Raw genomic sequence first — 18,746 nt, 5'->3', positions numbered from 1 at the left:
GACCCCCCCTCGACGTCCCGGTCCCCCCCCGCAGGAACATGTCGGACTCCAAGGGCAGCGTGCGGTTGTACGTCAAGGGCGTCGTCCTCGGCTACAAGCGGGGCCTCCGGAACCAATACGTGTCGACGTCGCTGATCAAGGTCGAGGGCGTGCAGGACCAGAACGCGGCGCAGTTCTACCTCGGCAAGCGCATCGCCTACATTTACAAAGCCCACACGGAGAAGAAGGGCACCAAGTTCCGCGTCATCTGGGGCCGCGTCATGCGCGCGCACGGCAGCAGCGGCGTCGTCCGGGCGAAGTTCCGCCGCAACCTCCCGCCCCAGGCCATCGGCGGCCCCGTCCGCGTGATGCTCTACCCGAGCCAGATCTAGGCGGCCGCGCCGAAGATCGCGGGCGTCGACGCGCCCACACTCTAAAAAAAAATCTCCCGTTCCTGTGGTCGCCGCGCCTGCCCGTAGCCCCCTCACTGACACCACCTCCTTACCCCGGCGCCCGGCAGAACTGCCTGTGGACCCCCCAGACGGCGCGCTGGCACGCGCGGCCGCAGAAGGCGACGCCCTTGCAGCGGGAGCACGACGACGCCGCGAGCTCGCCGCAGCGGAAGCAGCGCGTGAGCGTCGGCCGTTTCGGCGCGAGGAGCACGTCGGCGACGCTCCGCAGGAGCCGGGACCGCTCGGCGCTCCCCGCGCCGCGCGCCGCCGCGACGGCCGCCGCCGCGCCCGCGTCGCGCTCGAGCGCGGCCCGCACCTCCGCGGCGAGGGCGTCCCCCGGGACGAAGAGGAGCAGCGCCTCGAGCGCGCGCGCCGCGGCGACCGCGAGGGCCGCCTGGGCCGGCGTCTCGACGGCGTCGCCCGCGAGCCGCGCGCAGAGCTCGAGGAAGCGGCCGAACCACGCGCTCCCCCGGACGGTCGAGAGGAGCGGGTTCGGCCCGGGCGACAGCGACTCCGCGACGAGGCCGAAGGGCCCCGCGAGCATGACCGTCGCGTAGTCGTCGCTCCGCTGCGGCGGCGCGAGGCCGCGAACGGCGTCGCCGCTCCGGAGGTACGCGCGATGGAGCGGGAGCGAGCCGTCGACGGCCGCCGCCGGTCCGACGGCGGGGCAGCACGCGGCGGCCGCGAGGAGCGCGTCGACGTGTTTCGGGTCCGCCGCGACGACGTGGGCGACGGCCGCGTGGCCGCCCGCCTTCGCGCGGACGCCGCGGAGCCCCGCGGCCGCGCGGAGGCACGCCCTTTGGAGCGGCGAGAACGCTCCGAGCGCCGCGGCGGCGACGGGCAGGTCCGCGTCGTCGACGCGCGCGTCGCGGCCGTCGTCGACGAGCAGCGCGCAGAACTCGCGCGCCGCGAAGACGGGGTCGAGGCTTGCCGTCGGGCCCGGCTTCTTTCGCCGCCGCGGCGGCGCGGGGCTGCCCCCCGGGCCCGTCGGCGGCGCCCGCGGCGCCTCGGCTGTGCGCGCGCCGTGGAGCGAGACCTGGCAGTCCGTGGCGTTGGAAGGCGGACGCGACTTCGCGATGGCGTTGCGGACGACGCCGTCGAGGTAGGCCTCGGACAGGTCCCCCATCACGGCCCTTGTGAGTTTGACTTGCACCCGAGCATCTCCCGAGCACGCTTCGCCGCTTCGTGTGTTTAACGTCTCACCACCGCGGAGTCGTCAGTCCGCCCCGCCCCGCGACTCCACGGCGCCGCCCGCGCCGTCCCACCTCGCGAAGCATGCGCGCCGCCGCCGTGCGCCCTCCTCGCCCTCGCCGCCGGCGCCCGCGCCGACGGCCACGCCCTCACCGTGGACTGGAAGGAGTTCATGTCCTCCACGGAGCAGGCGCTCACCGCCGACCACGCCATGGACATCGTCTTCGCCTGGGAGGGCGACTACGGCGACGGGGGCACGCACAACGTCTACATGATGCCCACGAAGGAGGCCTACGACGCCTGCGACCTCTCGCAGATCGTGACCTACGCCGAGGCGCGCCACGGCGACGACGCGCACGAGGCGAGCGGCTTCACGATCTCGGCCCAGGAGCTCGCGGAGGCCTACGGCTACGACACGCCGACCTACTGGATCTGCGAGGTCTCGGACCACTGCGCGAACGCGCAGAAGATCACGATCACCGTGAGCGGCGACGACGAGCACGCGGACGGCCACCACGACGGCGACCACGACGGCGACGACGCGGAGGAGCACGACGACCACTTCTCTGACGGCCACGACCACGGCGACGCCGCGCCCGAGGTACCCGTGCCCGAGGAGTCCGACGCCGCGGCCGCGGCGCGCGTCGGCGCCGCCGCGCTCGCGGGCGCCGCCGCGCTCCTCCTCTGAAGTCGCGGCCGACGCCCCCCCTCCCAAAGACGACGCGCGCCTCCAGCGACCCCCCCCCGCGCACACGAGTTAGACCTCGGTCAGACGAGCGCGTCCCCGAGCGGGCCGCACTTGGCGACGGGCTTCGACCACACGACCTCGCCGCCGCGGCCGATGCGGAGGTCCGGCCCGCGGATCGTCGCCCAGTAGTCGTCGGCGACGGGCGGCTTGCGCCAGAAAAATCGCGGCTTCGAGCGCCAGAGCACGTCCGCGGACGCGTCGGGCCCGCCGTGCAGGTAGAGCGCCCCGTCGCTCCGGAGGCCGACGTAGCGCGCGTCGCAGTAGGCCGGGTGGCAGCGGCCGACGCAGCTCCGCAGGCCCTCGCCGACGCGCAGCGTCACGCCCGCGGCGAAGGGCACGCGCGTCGCCTGCGGCGGGCGCGGCGCGGGCCCGGTCGGCGGCGGCGCGCGCGGTCGCGGCGCGGCGGCGGCGCTCCGCGCGCGCGCGCGGCGCAGCGCGCGGCGCGGCGGCGCCGGCGCGCGCGCAGCTCTTGTCCTGGAGCTCCGCGGACGGCAGCAGGAGCCCCCTTTCGATCAACGCGAGTTGGAGCTGCTCGCGGCGCAGCGTCGCCGCCAGCAAGAAGAGGCCGAACCAGTAGAGCGAGACGAGGAGCACGGTCCGCATGCCTTCGGGTGTGAACTGTGTCTGCGCGGCGGGCGGGCCGCGGCGTCGCGCCGCGCTTTGCCACAGTGGCAGATCAAGAGTTTGGAGATCGGGCCGATCGAGCGCTGCCGGGGAGGCTCCGGGGCTGGGCGTCCAGTGCGCGCGCGCCCCAGGCGCGACACCCTGCGCCTGGGTATCGCCCTCGTTGGGTTTTGAGGCTTCGTCGTTGGCGCGTGTTCTCCGACCGACGGCGAGAGGCAGCCCCCCCACTGGCTGGCAGGGTTATAGGCGGCTCGCTCAGGCTCGCTTGCGGCCACGCCGCGGCCGCCGGCGGACGAATACGGCCCTCGGCGCGCCGTGTGGACAGCGTTGGCGGCTCGTCAGGCGATTCCGCCTCTCATATGCATTGGAACTCAAATTGGAACGACCATCGAGGCGCGCTCCTCTTCGCTCGCGCACTAGTGTCGCGAGCATTCCTTTGAAGGAACCAAGTGCTTTCCATCTGCTTGAAAAACACGAAGAGAGCTTTGCCTGAGGCCGAACGTGCCGGCTGGCTTTCGACTGAAATCGACGACGACAACAGTTACTGGCGCACGAGAGGTTGCTTCCCCAAAAGGCAAGATTGGCAGCTTTTGCCTCGTTCACACTAATAAGAAGTCTTGAGCTCTCATCGGCAACTGACGCCGCTGCAGCTCTCGACACGGGCGCAGCTCTTCGTGACACGCCCGCCCCCGCGCCCGCGCCCGCGGGGCCCGGCCGCGCCGGGCCCGCGCCGGCGGAGAACCCATGGCGTCCGGCGTGCTCTACCGCCTCGACGGCGACCTGCGCGTGAGCGCCTTTGTGGAGCTCGACACGGGCCGGCGCGGCCCGTCCGTCGCCGGCGAGGACGCCAACGCGGCGACGCCCGTGGGTCTGGGCGAACCCTTCCTGAGCCGCGTGGGCTGCATCCAGCCCGGCACGCTCGTGCGGTCCGTCGGCGAGCTGCGGAGCGGCGCGTCGTCGAACTGCCCGCACTTCCACCGCTGGTCCGCCTCCGGCGACCCGACGGTGACGATGAGCGGCCTGCGGCGCGTCGCCCTCTGGATCAACTGCGGCGACGAGGCGGCGGTCATCGAGCTGCCCGCGTCGCGGAAGAAGGGCCTCACGGAGGGCGCGTCGGTGCTGACCGCGGCGGGCGCGTCGGCGGTCCGGCCCGTCGAGGTGCCGGCCGTCGCGCGCGACTCCGAGGTCCACGGCGACTGCGACCGGGCTTTTGCGGTGGCGCCGGGCTCGGATCTGGTGGCGGGCGAGGCCGCGGCCATCGCGTGGCTCCTGTCGGGCAACGGCGCGAGAGCGCGCGAGCGGTGCTTGCAGAAGTTACGGGGCGGCTCCATCGACCCGCCCGCGCGGAGGATGGAGCGGAGCGACGCGTCGGGCGTGTCCATGTCCCTCGCGGGCTGCCCGAACATCGGCAAGACGGGCGTCGCCGCCGTCGCGGCCGCGCTCTGCGACCGCGACGCGCTACGGGTCTTAGGCGTCGACGGCGGGCCCTTGGTCGCGCTGCGCGCGCTGGACCTGAGCCGCTGCGACGTCGGCGACACGGGCGCGCGGGCCCTGGCCAAGTGCTGCGGCGTGTCGACGCTGGAGCTGCTGTTCCTGCGCGGGAACCGCGTCACCGCGCACGGCGCGACGGCCTTTGCTTCTTCTCTCGCGACGCAGCTCGAGGTTCGAAGGCGTCCGACGACCCCGCGGCGCGGCTCCACGCGCCGGGTTTGAGGACGTTGGACCTCGGCGAGAACCCGGGCGTCGGCTCCGGGGGGGCCGTCGCGCTCGCCGTCGCGCTGCGGACGAACGGGCGATTGCGAAAGTTGCGGCTCGACGGCTGCGAGGTTGGCGACGCGGGCGCGGACGCGCTCGCCGCGGTGCTCGCGGAGCGCGGCGGGAACCGGACGCTGGCGTCGCTGGACCTGGCGTGGAACTGCCTCACGGAGGCGTCGCTGAACCGGGTGCTCGACGCGGCGCACGCGCCCGACGGCGGGTTGGGCGCTTTGTCCGTCGGCGCCGTCGGCCAGGAGCCGGACCCGGAGGCGAACGTCGAGCGGGACGCGTCGGACTTCGCCGCGGCCATGGCGCTCCAGCCGCGGCCCCTCAAGTACATCGCCGGGCGCAAGGTCGGGGAGGTCCGCGTCGACGGCAAGCGGACGTTCTCGGCGTTCGTCGTCGAAGGGGCAGAAGAAGTACAGTCCTCAAAAGCGCCGCGGCTAGAAGAAGGCTGGGGCCTCGCGAACGCGTCGGCGCTCACCCCGAGCCCCCAGGCGACGTTGGTGACCGCGCGGTCGCCTTTACGGATGCTCGACCTCAGCGGCGTCGTCTCGAGCCACGCGCTCTTCGTCATCGCCGACGCGATCGCGGGGCGCCACACGCCCCGGCTCGAGACGTTGAAGGTCGACGGCGGCACCTTCGCCGACGACTGTTCGTTGCAGGCGCTCATGGCCGCGCTCGCGCGCGACGGCACGATCCGGAGTCTTTCTTTAACGAACAACTCGATCCGCACGGCCGGCGCGCGCGCGGTCGCGTGCTGCCTCGCGCAGAACACGACGTTGGAATCCGTGGACCTGACGGGGTCCCTGGACGGCGCGCCGCCGGAGGCCGACGATGAAGATAAAGATCTGGAGCGCAAGGCGCACGCGGCGCTGGTGTCTCGCGCGCACGTCGCCGCCGGCGTCATCGCGAACACCGCGTCGCGCCTCGGCCGCCTGGACGGCTTAGCCCTGGGCGAGAGCCTGCGGGACCTGGGCGCCGGCGGCGACGAGCTGCTGGCGCTGGAGAACGCGACGCTGCTGCCCTGGCTCCAGGACCGCGCGCGCGACGAGGCCGCGCTCGCGGTGTCGCGCGGCGGCGCGCCCAAGCCGGCGACGCAGCTCCTGCTCACGAACGCGACGAAGGTGCCCTTCGACATGACGGAGCTCAAGGAGCTGTACCGCCACTACTTCTGCGCCGCGGTGCCCCGCGACTTCGACGAGGCGCCCGACGATCGCGCGCCGCCGCCGTTCCGCGGTCTGGGCGACCGCAAGGGGCAGGCGGAGGCCATCTGCCTCTCCGACAAGTGGCGGCGCGTGTCGGCCTACCCCAAGTTCGCCCAGGCCATCGAGGGCCTGCTGGCCGCGCGCGCGGCGTCGCGCGACCGCCGCGAGCGCCGGTCCGTGCTCGGCAAGGTCCTGGGTTTGTTGCGGCAATTACGCTACTACGCCATGCAGGAGCGCGACGACTGGCTGAGCCGGCGCACGTTGATTGTGGACGACTCGCAGACCATGCGCGCGCTGCTGCGGCGGACGTTCGAGAACGCGGGCTTCTCCGTCGACTGCGCGTCCGACGGCCGCGCGGGACTCACATCTTCAACCCGACTTCAATGTTGGCGTAATTGACGCCGGACGCTTCGGCGGTGCTTCGAGAACTCGACGACAGCAATCGATTTGTCGAAAAATCAGCCGAATCGACTTCGATGTGACCGAGCTCGAGAGTTCTGAAGTTTGGTCGGGATGACCCGGCTCACCGTTTGATTTCCGCGCAGGTCCGACGGCCGCGAGGCCTACGAGGCCATGAAGGGCACGCGCTACGACATGGTCGTCATGGACCTCGACATGCCCGTCATGGACGGCGTCGCGTCGACGGCGTCCATCCGCCAGTGGGAGCGCGCGACGCCGTCGACGACGCCGCAGCGCATCTGCGCCATCTCCGCGGACACGTCCGCGGGGTCCCAGGCGCGCCAGGCCGGCGCCAACTTCTTCGAGGCGAAGCCGCTGAAGATGGCGGGGCTCCTGGAGAAGACCCACGAGGAGATCCACGCGACGGTGTCCGCGTGCGAGACCGCGCGACAGCCGGCGGACCTGCCGCCGTCGACGGCCGCGCCGTCCGCGTCGGGCGACTGCGCCGAGGGGCTGTCCGACGGCCTGTCGTCCGGCGCCTGGTCCGACGGCGAGCTGTCGCTGGGCAGCTTCGGCGGCCCGCGGGGCTTCGCGCTCATGCCGACGCTGCCGCCGGCGGATAGCGCGGCGGACGCGATGATGCTCGAGTGCGCGGCCATGCTCTCGTCGAAGCGCAAGCGCCGCCGCGACGCGCCCGTCGCCGACGACGACGCGTCGCCGCCGCCGGCGGCCCTGCCCCGGGGCCTCGAGGAGATCGAGCCCGCGCCCGCGCCGGCGAAGGCCGCCGCGGCCGCGAAAAGCCTCCCGGAAAACGACTCGCCCTCGCCGCCCGGCGACGCGCCGCGCCTCGTCCTCGCGGCCGACGGCAGCCCGCCCGACGGCGCGCCGCCGCGGCGCCTGCCCCCGGGCCTGGTCGACGGCCGCTTCTGCTACCCGGGCGCGGGCACGGACGACGAGCGGAGCCCGCCGAGCGACACGCGGTCGCCGCCGGAGCTCGGCCAGCAGCTCGCGCAGCGCGAGCTCGCGCCGCCCCCCGGCGGCATGGCGCCGCACCCGGCCTACGCGCCGCACCCGGCCTACGCGCCGCCGGCCTACGCGCCGCCGCACCGCGACTACGCGCGCGCGCCGCCGCGCCAGCACCACCCGGCGTACTACGGCCCGCCGCCCGGCTACGGCCCGCCCCACGGCGGCGGCTTCGCGCCGCCGCCGGGCTACGGCCCCCACGCGGTCCCGCGCTTCGCCTACGACGCCGCGGCCGCGCTCGACGACCCCTACCGCGGCGGCCGCGCGGCCGCGTACGCGGCCGCGCGCGACTTCGCCGCGCGCGGCGCGGCGCCGGGCTTCTACGACTACCCGCTCCCGCCGGCGGCCTACTTCCCCGACGAGGCCGCCCACCTCTACCCCCACCACCCCCGGGGCTAACAGGTCCAGGGCTGTGTCTCGGCTGGTGTTTTCGACGGCACATTAGGATCGGAGAGGCGGGGACACAACAACGGCGCCGCGCGCGCTCAGGCGCCGCGCCCCCCGCGGCCGCCGCCGCGGCCGCCCGCCTTGCCGCCCGAGTCGCCGCGGCCCCGGCCCTTGCCCTTGCCGCCCTTGCCCCGGCCCCGGCCGCGGCCCGACGTGTTGACGCGGCCCCGGCCGCCCTTGCCGCCCTTCTTCGCGTCCTTGGCGGAGATCTCCTCCTCCTGGACGAGGTCGATGATCTCGTCGGGGATGCGTAAATACTTGATGCTGTTGCCGCGGATGTAGCACTCCTTGAGCTTCCAGAAGCGGTCGCCGTCGCGGCTCGTGCAGATGACCTCCTCGAGGTTCACGTTCATCCACGTGTCGGCGCTCACGAGGCGCCCGTTGTAGGTGTCGCCGTTCTTGAGCTCGATGAGCATCGGCTGGCCCTTGGCCGTCGTCAAGAGGCTCAGCGGCAGCATGGCGGTCGACGGCGCGGCGCGCGCGAGCTCGCGCGCGGCGCGGGCGCAGCGGCGAGTCGACGAGCGGGTGCGGGCGCGGCGCGCAGGGCCGAGTGGCGCAGGCGCGAGCACCGATGAGCAGCGGCGACTGGCTCGAGCTGCTCCGAGGTACATGGTGCTGCCGTGTTGCTGCTCGTGTTCGTGCTCCGCTGCCCCAGGGACGATGGCAGGTTGGTGACTGTTGGTGCCGTCGTGCTCCTTTTGTTCGACGATGGCCCGCGTCGTGGCCCGCGACGGCGAGCTGCGCCTGGAGCTGCGCGAGGGCGCGATCAAGTTCGCGGCGAACGGCGCCGAGTTCCGCGGCGCCGACGACGCCGACCGCGTGGGCGTGCTCGCGGCGCACCTGGCGCGGCTCGCCGGCGCGTGGGGCGGCGACCTGCGCGTGCGCGTCCGCGCGCGCGCGCGCGCGCCCGAGGGGGCGATGACGCCGCTGCAGCTCGGCCAGGCGCGCGCGCTGTCGCTGCGGCGCGCGCAGACCGTGGTCTCCGCGCTCGGCGACGCCGGCTGCGACCCGGAGTGGCTCGCGGCGTCGTCCGACAACCCCGCGCCGAGCCCGGCCGTCGACGTCGTCCTCCTCTGCGACGACGCCGCGGGCCTCGCGAAGGCGGCCGCGCGGCTCTTCGCGGGCGCGGCGACGCCCGGGGCAGCACAAGAGAGCGAAATTCCCAACTTCAAAGGCTCCTTTCTCGGCCGTTTTCCACTCGTTTCGGCTAATTCTTGGACGAGCGATCGTCTCTCGGGACGGTCTCGAAGCGTGGATGTTTTTGTCGGAACGCGCGCGCGCGGAACACTCACGTTGAAGCGACGTTGAATCTCTCTTTTGCTGCCCAGGCGACGCCGACGCGGGGCCTCGAGACGGCCGTCGCGACGGCCGAGGCCGAGGGCGTGGCGCCGGACGACCCCGACCTCGTCCGCGCGCGCGCGGCCCTGGAGCACCTGCGCACGTTCAGCGCGCCCCAGACGTCGCCCGTGCGGCGGCCGCGGGCTTTGGGCCCGCCGAGCCCCGTCGTGAGCCCGCGCCGCGCCGGCCGGCGGCGGCGGCCGCGGCGCGGCCCGACGGAGACGGCGGAGGAGCCGGCGGCGTCGGCCGCGCCGAGAGCGCCCGCGCGGCCGCGGCGCCACACGGCGGGGCACGTCGCGCTGCCCGCGGGCTTCGCGCCGCCGGAGCCGCCGGGCGACCCGGCCTGGGCGTCCCACGACGCGCTCCGGTGCAAGGTCCGGGCGACGCGGGACTCGTACGCGGCGTCGCTCGCGAGGATCCAGCGCGCCGCGGCCGAGCCCGCGGCGCCGCCCAAGGACCTGCGGGGCCTCGTCTGCGTGCTCGACGGCGGCCGGCCCCTCGCGTCCGCGGACCGGCGCCGCGACGCCGTCGCCGGCGAGCGGCCGCGCCGCGACCGCCGCGCGGACGCCGTCGCGGGCCTCGCGCCGCGCGCCGCGTCGCACCCCGACCGGCGCCGCGGCGAGCTCGCGGGCACGACGCCGCGCGCGTCGCGGCGCAGCGACGCCGTCGCCGCGGCGCCCGCGACGCCGCGCGGCGGCCGCCGCGACGACGCCGTCGCCGCGGCGCCGGGCGGCTTCTCGCCCTTGCGCTCCGCGGGCCGCCGGTCCCTGTCCCTCGGGTCGAGCGCCGACGGGAGCCTCTAAGAATTAGTAGCCCAGCGCGCAGCCGTCGCCGCGGGGGTCGGACCCGGCCCAGAGCACCGTGTCGCCCCGCTCGCCGCGCCGCGGCTTCGCGGCGACGATGAGCTGGCCCCGGCCGAAGAGTTTGCGCGCGTAGGAGCTCACGCCGCGGACCACGACGTGCCCCCGCGCCTCAAGCGCGTCGGCGACGCCGTCGTCGAAGCCCGCCTCGAGGTGGACGACGACGTCCCGGAGCGCGCCCCGCCGCTGCAGGTTGCCGCCCGGCGCGGGCGACAGGCAGAGCCGCGGCGCGTCCAGCGCCGCCTGCGGGTCCATGCCAAAGTCCAGCACGTTGCGCAGCACCTGCACGTGGCCCTGAGGTTGCCTACCAAGCATGACGGTGACGATTTCTCATTGTTTTCCCGCCCGAAATCTCTCGAAAATCGTCGCGGCCACGGGACGCTGGGGGCTGCATGAAGCCGCCCATGACGCCGAAGGACGCGAAGAAGTCGCCGTCCTCGTCCGTGACGACCGCGGGGATGATCGTGTGGTACGGCCGCTTCCGCGGCGCGAGGCAGTTCGCGTGGCCGTCTTCCAACACGAAGTTGTAGCCCCGGTTGTGCAGCGTGAAGCCGCACCCCAGGGGCGCCAGGCCGCTGCCGAAAGAGCAGTAGTTGGAGCAGATGAAGGCGCACGCGTTGCCGTCGCCGTCGACGGCCGTGAGGAACACCGTGTCCGTGCCGAGCGCGTCGAGGGCCGCCGCGGCGTGGGGGCCGTTCGCGCCGCCGAGCGCGCGGCCCTCGCGCAGGAGGGCGCGGTGGCCCGCGACGCGCGCCGGATCGAGCAGTTTGGCGACGGCGCCGTCCGCGCCGTCGCCGATCGTGTCCAAGCCGTCGCTGAACGCGAGCCGCAGCGCTTCGATCGTCCGGTGCGCGTCCTCGTCGGGCGTCCCCGGCCCGAAGCCCTCGAGGATATCCAGCGCGAGCAGCGCGACGGCCCCGGACGAATTCGGCGGCAGCTCCCAGACCGTCTTGCGCCGGTAGTTCGTGGACACGGGCTCGCAGACTTCCGTTTTGTGCGCGGCCAAATCCTCGAGCGCGAGCAGGCCGCCCTTGCCGCGCACGGCGGCGACCAAAGCCTCGGCGACGCGGCCTCTGTAGAAGCCGTCCCGGCCCTCCGCCGCGAGCGCGCGGAACGTGCGCGCGAGCTCGGGATTCCGGAGGACTTCGCCGCGCCTCGGCGGCCGGCCGTCGACGAGCAAGGCCGCCGCGCCCGGGTTCCCCTCGAGGCCGCCCCAGCGGTCCGTCAGCTGGTGGGCGTTCTCCCGCCAGAGGCTCGCGGCGACGCCGTGGATCGGCGCGCCGGCCTCGGCGAGCTCGATCGCGGGCGCCAGAACGTCCGCGAGCGGCGCGCGCCCGAAGGTCTCGACGGCGTCGGCCCAGCACGCGGCGGCGCCGGGCACCGTGACGCAGTGCGCGCTCGCCTCGTCGAGCATGCCGCCGACGGCGGCGCCGCCGCGCGGGCCGCCGCGGGCCTCCGCGATCGCGAGCGTCAGCGCGGCCGGCGACCGGCCGCTCCCGTTCAAGCCTCGCACGGTCTTCGTTTTCGCGTCGTAGTAGACGCAGAACGCGTCGCCGCCGATGCCGCACTGGCACGGCTCCGTCACGTTGAGCGCCGCGCAGGCCGCGACGGCCGCGTCGGCGGCGTTGCCGCCGGCGCGCAGCACGCGCAGGCCCACCTCCGACGCCAGCGGCTGCGACGTCGCGACGCAGCCGTTGAGGCAGACGATCGGCGACCGCCGGCTGCGGAACTCGAGCTCCTCAGGCGCGGCGAACATCGTGTTGCGGTGCGCTCGAGTTGTACTGTGCTTGCTGTGCGACGACGACGGCTGTGGTGGTGCACTGCGAGAGCCGACGTGCTCTCCTTGGCGCAAGGCGCGCTTCAACGTGAAGTTCAAGTGAAGGCGGCACTGACAGGCTTACCGCCCCGCATTCGCGGTCCCTAGGCCCAGCCGAGGGACGCCTCGACGGCCTTGTTCCAGGCCGCGACGCGCGCCGCGCGCTCGTCGGCGCCGATGGCCGGCGCGAATTTCGCGCCGGCGCCGTCGTCGTCCGCGAGCGCGGCCGGCCCGTCGAAGACGCCCGCGCCGATGCCCGCGGCCACCGCGGCGCCCGCGGCCGTCGTCTCCACGTCGGCGGGCCGGTAGACCGCCGCGCCGGCGATGTCGGCCTGGGCCTGGAGGAGCTCGTCGGAGAGCGCGACGCCGCCGTCGACTTTTAGGGTCGTGAGCGCGTTCCCCGAGTCCGCGACCATGGCCTGGACGACGTCCGCCGACTGGTGGGCGATGCCCTCGAGCACGGCGCGGGCCACGTGGCGCTTGTCGTGGGCCAGCGTGAGGCCCACGAGCGCGCCGCGCGCGTCGTCGCGCCAGCGGGGGGCCAGGAGGCCCCCAAAGGCCGACACGAAACACACGCCCTCGGCCGAATCGACGGACGCGGCCAGGGCCGAGATCTCGGGGGCCTCCTCGAACATGCCCAACGCGTCGCGGAACCAGTTGATGCCCACGGCGCAGCACGCGACGGCGCCCTCGAGCGCGTAGCGCCTCGGCCCGCCGCTCCCGAACTGGTAGAGCGCCGTCGAGAGCAAGCCGTGCGTGCTCGCCACGGGCGTCTCGCCGGCGTTCATCAGGAGAAACGCCCCCGTGCCGTAGGTGATCTTCGCGTCGCCGGGGTCGAAGCAGCGCTGGCCGACCATCGCCGATTGCTGATCGCCGAGGATGCCCGTCACGGGGCAGCCCGCGAGCGCTCCCGCGGCGATGGCGCCGTAGGGCTCGGCGGAGCTCACGATCTCCGGCAGGCCGCCGACGGCGCTCGCGACGCCGAGCTTTGTCGCGTTGTCCGCGTCCCAGGCGCCCGCGTCCAAATCCATGAGCATCGTGCGGCTCGCGTTCGTGAAATCCGTCGCGTGGCGCCCGCCGTCGGGACCGCCCGTGAGGTTCCAGAGCAGCCAGGCGTCGACGGTGCCGAAGAGGGCGTGGCCGTTGTCGAAGCCCGCCTTGACGTCCGGTACTTCGTCCAGCAGCCACCGCAGTTTCACCCCCGAGAAGTACGTCGAGATCGGCAGGCCGCAGGAGCCCCGGAGCGCGTCGAGGCCGCCGAGCTCGGCCTGGAGCCTCCGCGACACGTCGGACGTCCGCGCGTCGTGCCAGAGGATGCAGTCGTGGAGCGGCGCGCCCGTGCGCTTGTCCCAGACGACCGTCGATTCCCGCTGGTTCGTGATGCCCACGCCGACGACCTCCGACGCCTTGGCGCCGGCCTTGTCCAGGGCGCCCGCCGCCGAGGCCTCGACGCTCGCGAGGATACCCAGCGGGTCCATCTGGCTCCAGCCGGGCTGGGGGTTCGTCGTGCAGGACTGGAGCTCGACCTGGTGGGAAGCGACGGGAGCGAGGGAGCCGGCGTCGTAGAGGATGACGCGGCTCGAGCTCGTGCCCTGGTCGATGGCCGCGAGGTAGGACGCGCAGCGCGTCTGTGCGACGCGGCGGGCGCGGCGCGCCACCGACGCGAAGAGCGTCGAGTGCATGGGAGCCATTGTTTATTGCCAGAATTCTGCAACACGACTGCAAGAGGAGTTCAATGTGCACTCCCGAGAGCTCACAACCCCCACCGCGCCGCGTCGCCCCTTAGACGGCGAGCCTCGCCTCGCGGGCGGCGACCTGGGACTCGACCTTGTGGGCCTCGTTGAGCGCGCGGCGCCGCGCGACCGCGATCTTCATCTGCTCCGCGATCTCCTTCTGGCCGACCTCGAGCTCGCGGATGGCCTCGAGGACGACGACGGACGGGTCGAAGACCGTGCGCCGGAGCTCCTCGTCGTCGTCGATCTCGGCGTCGAGGGCCGCGCCGTCGTCGTCGTCGCCGCCGCCGCCGTCCTCGGCCTCGTCGCCGTCGTCGCCGCCGCCGTCGTCGTCGACGGGCGACGCGCGCGGCGTGTCGCCGGGCTCGAGCTCCTCCTTGTTCGCCAGCTTGAGCAGGTCGTCGGCGCTGGGCACGAAGGCGCGGACGAAGGGCATCCCGTTGAGCACGCGGCAGACGCCCGACGACGCGTAGGCCAGATCTTTCAAAATGACGGGCGTCGCGGACGTCTTGTGCGATTCGTTGAACTCGACGATCTCGTCCTGGGCGCCGCTGACCATGGAGAAGAACATGGAGAGCACGATGAGATAGATGATCATCCAGAAGGAGATGAGCAGCAGCGGCCCCATGTAGCGGTTCGCCGCGAGGAGCTCGCCGAAACTGAAGTCGCCGAAGACGCACTTCACGAGCGTCAGCAGGCTCTCGGTGAACGTGCGGTAGCCCGCGATCGTGAACCCGAACATCATGTCGAAGCTGATGGCGTAGCCCACGAGTAGAATGCCGATGACGACGCTCAGCACGGCCATGCGCGTCATCGACAGCATGAGCACGTCCACGGGCAGCGTCAGCGTCTTGGAGAAGCGCACGTACTTGAAGAACTTCATCACGGACAGGATCGCGTTGATGGCGTTGACGCGGTCGCACCAGAGGCACAGGTCCCGCAGGTGGATGGTGTCGAAGTAGACCTCGTCCGCGTGCGCGAAGTCCTTCATGAGCGGATTGAACGCCTGGCGGATCGCCTGCGCCAAACTCGAATCTTCAACCCGACGTCAATGTGCGCGCGTGCGACCGTTTCGACCCGAGTGCTTCTGCCGTGCTTCGAGAACTCGACGAGAGCCATCGATGCATCCAAAAACCACTCGAATCGACTTTGATGTGACCGAGCGAGAGAATCTTCAAGTTTGGTTGGGACCCCCTGAACGATTCGGCGCGGCGGATCGCGAGCCGGAGCACGACGGTAATAAAAAAGCACAGCAGGTTCACGAACTCGATGAGGCGGTAGGCGTCCCGGAAGTAGAAGGACCAGTGCCCCGCGAAGCCGTAGACCACAAAAAGCTCGTAGGCGAACTTGACGATGACGTAGACGTTGAGCAGCACGAGGTTGACGGTGTAGAACGCGTTGTCGTAGGTGTCGAACATGAACATGACGTCGCGCATGGCCACGTGGTACCAGTGGTACTCCGGGATGAGGTCGCCCGCCGGCGAGTAGATCGTCGCGATCTGGCAGATGGACAGGATGTCGACGTCGGGCGTATAAAGCGTGAACTCGACCCAGACGCCGCGCGTGTTCCGGTCGAGCCACGTCGTCCGCTTCAGCTCGAGGAGCTGGGCCTGGGGGTTCGACGCGTTGAGCACGATGGTGTGGCCGCCGTAGCCGAAGAACTGCTGCGCGCCCACGGACCAGTAGGGCGAGCGGCGTAAACCCGCGGTCGGCTCCTCGTACTCCGTGAAGGTCCACTTGTGTTTGTCCACGAGCTCGCCGTGGCGCCGGTAGGCGTAGGGCCCGACGCAGTTCAGACACGCCTCCTCGAACTGGCTCGGCACGGCGCAGTTCCGGCCCGTCTCCATGCGGAGCTGGCGGATCCTCACGAGGCCGACGCGCATGGGCCCCCCGTCCGCGAGGTAGCGGCGGCCGTCCTCGTCCAACGGGTGGCCCATGTAGTTCTCCGTGGGGTAGAGCGTGGGGACGAACAAATCCCTGAGCCACAGGCTCCACTCGTTCGTGTCGAGCGTCGTCATGAAGGTCTTTTTCGGGTACCACTCGCCCTGCGTGAGCGCGTTGTCCAGGTAGAGGGAGATGTAGAACTTGTGGCCGCTGAGCGAGCCGTAGAGGTAGTTGCCGAAGAGCACGGCGAAGAGGCCGAAGACCAGGAGGTCCCAGAACTCGCCGCCGAAGCGCCGCTTCGTGCAGCGCGGGAGCAGGCGCCGCGGCGCCTTGACCACCGTGCCCTCGGGCCCATCCTTCGCCCGCTTCGCGGCCTCGGCCTTCTCGTAGGCCGCGGCCTTCTTCTTCGACTTGACGCAGCGGCTGAAGAACCCCATAGGGCCGCCGTCGACCGGCGCCGGCGCCGCGGGCAGCGCTTGTCCTGTCCGCTGCCGCTGCAAATTCGCTGCACCCAAAAGGGCAGCCCAAACCATTCGTTCAAAGAGCCTCTTATGATGCGCTGCTAGGCCTTGCCTTGAGCAGCTTCGCCTAGGAGGGCGTCGTCCGCAGCGTCCCGAAGCTCGGCGTGAGACATGGCCGCGGATGATGGCCGCGAGCTGCGCCACACGTTCTCCCTGGAGAGCGAGACCTACGACGACGAGGCCGAGGAGCCGCTGACCCCGCAGGAGCTGCGCAGCCGGCCGCCGCCGCGGCGGCTGCGGTCCCTCGACGAGCTGCCCTCGGCGGGGCGGTCCGTGACCTTCCGCGCCGGCGACGGCAAGCCCGCCGCCGAGAGCGACGCCGCCGACGCCGCGTCGCCCGGCGCTTCCGCGGCGTCGCCGCGCGCGGCCCAGCGGCGGCGGCTCCTGGCGCCCATCCGCCTCGACCCGGCGCCGCGCGGGTCGTCGTTCCGGCTTTTGAGCCCCATCCGCGCGGCCTTTGGCGGCGAGCCGGGCACGCCGCAGACGCCGCGCACGCCCCTGGCGGCGAGTTTAGGCGTGGCCCAGTGGGTCGAGCTCGCGCCGGCCATCCTGCCGGAGTGGGCCGAGGAGGCGGAGCTCCGGGAGCTCGAGGAGCTGCACGTCGCGAACGCGCGCGTCCAGGACCTGGACTGCGCCGAGGCCTTCGCGGCGAGCGAGATCAAGTACGCGCTCATGCTCCTGCAGCCGGGCCTCTTCGTCGCCTACGCGCTGCGGTCGGCCTACCACGACGGCTGGGGCGGCGGCGAGGCCTGCGCGGCGTCGCTGCCGTGGTGGATGATGGGCAGCGGCTTCGTGGGCTGCCTCCTCCTCGTCGTCTTCTGCGCGTTCGCGAACGGCCGCATCCCCTTCGACGAGCGCGCCTACACGTGCGCGTGCTGCTGCCTGCCCTACACGGCGCTCCTCGCCGGCGGGTGGGTCGCTTTGTACGCGTCGCGGCCGAGCTGCGGCCCGAAGCTCTACTACCTCGCGTTCTGTTTCGGCGTCGTCTACTCGGCCTACTTTTGCGTCGTCGTCGCGGCGCTCGTCGTCTTCGGCGTCTGGTGCGAGCGGCGCCGCGGTCAGCCGTTCCGCGGCGTGCCGCTGGCCTTCATCGTCATCTTCGCGCCGCTCCACCTGCTCATGCCCGGCGTGCCCGTCATGCCCCTGCGCTACCTCTGGCTCGGGCCCCGGCGGCGGCGGCGCGCGTCGTCGGACGAGCCGCGGGGCGACGCGGAAGACCCGCCGGCGGCGCCGCCGCCCGTCGCGGCCGTCGCGGAGGTGGAGCTCCTCACGCCGCGGTCCGTCTGCCCCGTGTCCGCGCGCGGGAGCGGCGGCGGCGGCTGGGACGTGCCCCGGCGCGTCCAGAGCGGCCCCCTCCAGCACGTCTAGGATTAGGACGAGAGGGGCTCCGTCGTCGAGAAGGAGGACCGCATCGTCCGGAGCTGGCGGCCGAAGTTCTTCCACTGCGCGCGGTCGACGCCGCACTCGAAGACGACGAGCTTGCCGTCGTAGATCGTGGCCGTGATGAGCGCGACCTCGACGGGCTGGCAGACGACGACCTCCTGGTCGGCCCGGGAGCACCCGTTCGGCGGCGGCACGGCGAGGTCCCACTCGTAGAACAGCTGCCCGGACAGATCCGTGCGCTGCTTCGCGGTGACGAAGTCGCCCGTGGCCCGCGCCCCGAGCAGGTCCAGCTTGCCCAGGGGCACCTTCTCGATGCGCCCGAAGTCGGCCATGGAGCTGAGCGTCGTCGGCGCGGCGTGCGCGCGTACAGAGGACGTGATGGACCCGAGCACGGTCTCCGAGATGGCCTCCTTGTCGCGCTTCCACGTCGACGGCATCTCCACGGAGCCGGGGCCGTAGGGCACGCGCACGAACGTCGCGTCGGGCGCCGGCGAGTCGTCGGCGATGGCGCGGGCGGCGCGCGGTGATAGGAGGGGCGCGGCGAGGCCGAGCGGGAGGGCCAACGCGGCGCGCCGCGAGAGTTCCTGGCTCGGCGCGACGCGGGGCGCGCGCGGCGACGGCGCTAAAGCGTGTGCGAGCGTCGCGAGGCTCAGGAACCGGCAGAACGCCGTCAAAGTCACTGCCATAGCTCAGCTCGTGTCGGTCAGGTCAATGTTGAAGCACTCATTACACCCTCGTTGCCGTTTCTGCCGCAGCTGCGCTGCCGGCAGTTGGACCCACGGAAAGGCCTCGTAAACACGACACGTGCCTTAGGGCGAGAGGTAGTAGGAGTCCGGCAGCTTGGGCGCGAGCACGCCGCGCGGCGCGAACGTCCCGCCGCCGGTCCGCTCGGCGACGAGGAACGCCGCGACCTCGCGGAGGAGCCTGCTGTGGTCGCGCCACCCCTTCAGGCGCGTCTCCGCGGCGTCCTCGACGAGCCGCACGAGGCTCGCGGCGTCGGCGAGGCGGCCGGCGACGATGAGGCTCGCGAGGACCTCGGAGAGGAGGATGGCCGGTTCCGGCGTCGCGGGGTCGACGCGCGCCATCCAATCGGCGACGATCGGCCCGAGGACCTCGAAGCGCTCGACGCCCCGGAGGAGCGGCGCGCCCGCCTCCTCGTCGGCGTCGACGCGTCGTCGCTTCGCCGCGGGCTCCTCCGACTCTTCGGTCGCGGGCGGCGGTCCGGGGGGCGTCGGCGGCGACCCCGCCTCGAGCCTCCGCGCCAGCGCCTCGTCGCGCCGGCACTGCGACGACTGCGACGCCGCCGGCGACGCGGCCGCGAGGCGCCGCGCCTCCGCCTCGTCGCGCCGGCACTGCGACGACCGCGAAGCGGGCGACTGCGAGAG

General features: G+C 72.8%; 5 protein-coding genes across 5 annotated transcripts; 2 read left to right on the top strand and 3 right to left on the bottom strand.

Moving 5' to 3' along the window:
* Window positions 1–38: 38 nt before the first annotated feature.
* On the top strand, window positions 39–371 carry AURANDRAFT_26032 (hypothetical protein; the record flags this gene model as incomplete). Its single annotated transcript, XM_009038584.1, has 1 exon — window positions 39–371. One exon carries the CDS (start codon window positions 39–41, stop codon window positions 369–371), a length of 333 nt encoding a protein of 110 aa, XP_009036832.1.
* Window positions 372–1,622: 1,251 nt separating this feature from the next.
* AURANDRAFT_71527 (expressed protein) lies at window positions 1,623–5,443 on the top strand (the record flags this gene model as incomplete). The annotated part of the gene is made up of 2 exons (XM_009038585.1): window positions 1,623–2,265; window positions 3,799–5,443. 2 exons carry the CDS (start codon window positions 1,795–1,797, stop codon window positions 4,705–4,707), a joined length of 1,380 nt encoding a protein of 459 aa, XP_009036833.1.
* Window positions 5,444–7,864: 2,421 nt separating this feature from the next.
* On the bottom strand, window positions 7,865–8,284 carry AURANDRAFT_25994 (hypothetical protein; the record flags this gene model as incomplete). The annotated part of the gene is made up of 1 exon (XM_009038231.1): window positions 7,865–8,284. One exon carries the CDS (start codon window positions 8,282–8,284, stop codon window positions 7,865–7,867), a length of 420 nt encoding a protein of 139 aa, XP_009036479.1.
* A 1,686-nt stretch (window positions 8,285–9,970) lies between these two features.
* AURANDRAFT_58975 (hypothetical protein) lies at window positions 9,971–11,780 on the bottom strand (the record flags this gene model as incomplete). The annotated part of the gene is made up of 3 exons (XM_009038230.1): window positions 9,971–10,328; window positions 10,405–10,742; window positions 10,773–11,780. 3 exons carry the CDS (start codon window positions 11,778–11,780, stop codon window positions 9,971–9,973), a joined length of 1,704 nt encoding a protein of 567 aa, XP_009036478.1.
* A 164-nt stretch (window positions 11,781–11,944) lies between these two features.
* AURANDRAFT_26073 (hypothetical protein) lies at window positions 11,945–13,522 on the bottom strand (the record flags this gene model as incomplete). Its single annotated transcript, XM_009038229.1, has 1 exon — window positions 11,945–13,522. One exon carries the CDS (start codon window positions 13,520–13,522, stop codon window positions 11,945–11,947), a length of 1,578 nt encoding a protein of 525 aa, XP_009036477.1.
* Between the last annotated feature and the right edge of the window lie 5,224 nt (window positions 13,523–18,746).

The sequence above is a fragment of the Aureococcus anophagefferens genome (genome assembly GCF_000186865.1).
Source record: "Aureococcus anophagefferens unplaced genomic scaffold AURANscaffold_8, whole genome shotgun sequence".
In the NCBI taxonomy this organism is placed as follows: domain Eukaryota; class Pelagophyceae; order Pelagomonadales; family Pelagomonadaceae; genus Aureococcus; species Aureococcus anophagefferens.
This window is presented reverse-complemented; position numbering and strand designations above follow the sequence as displayed.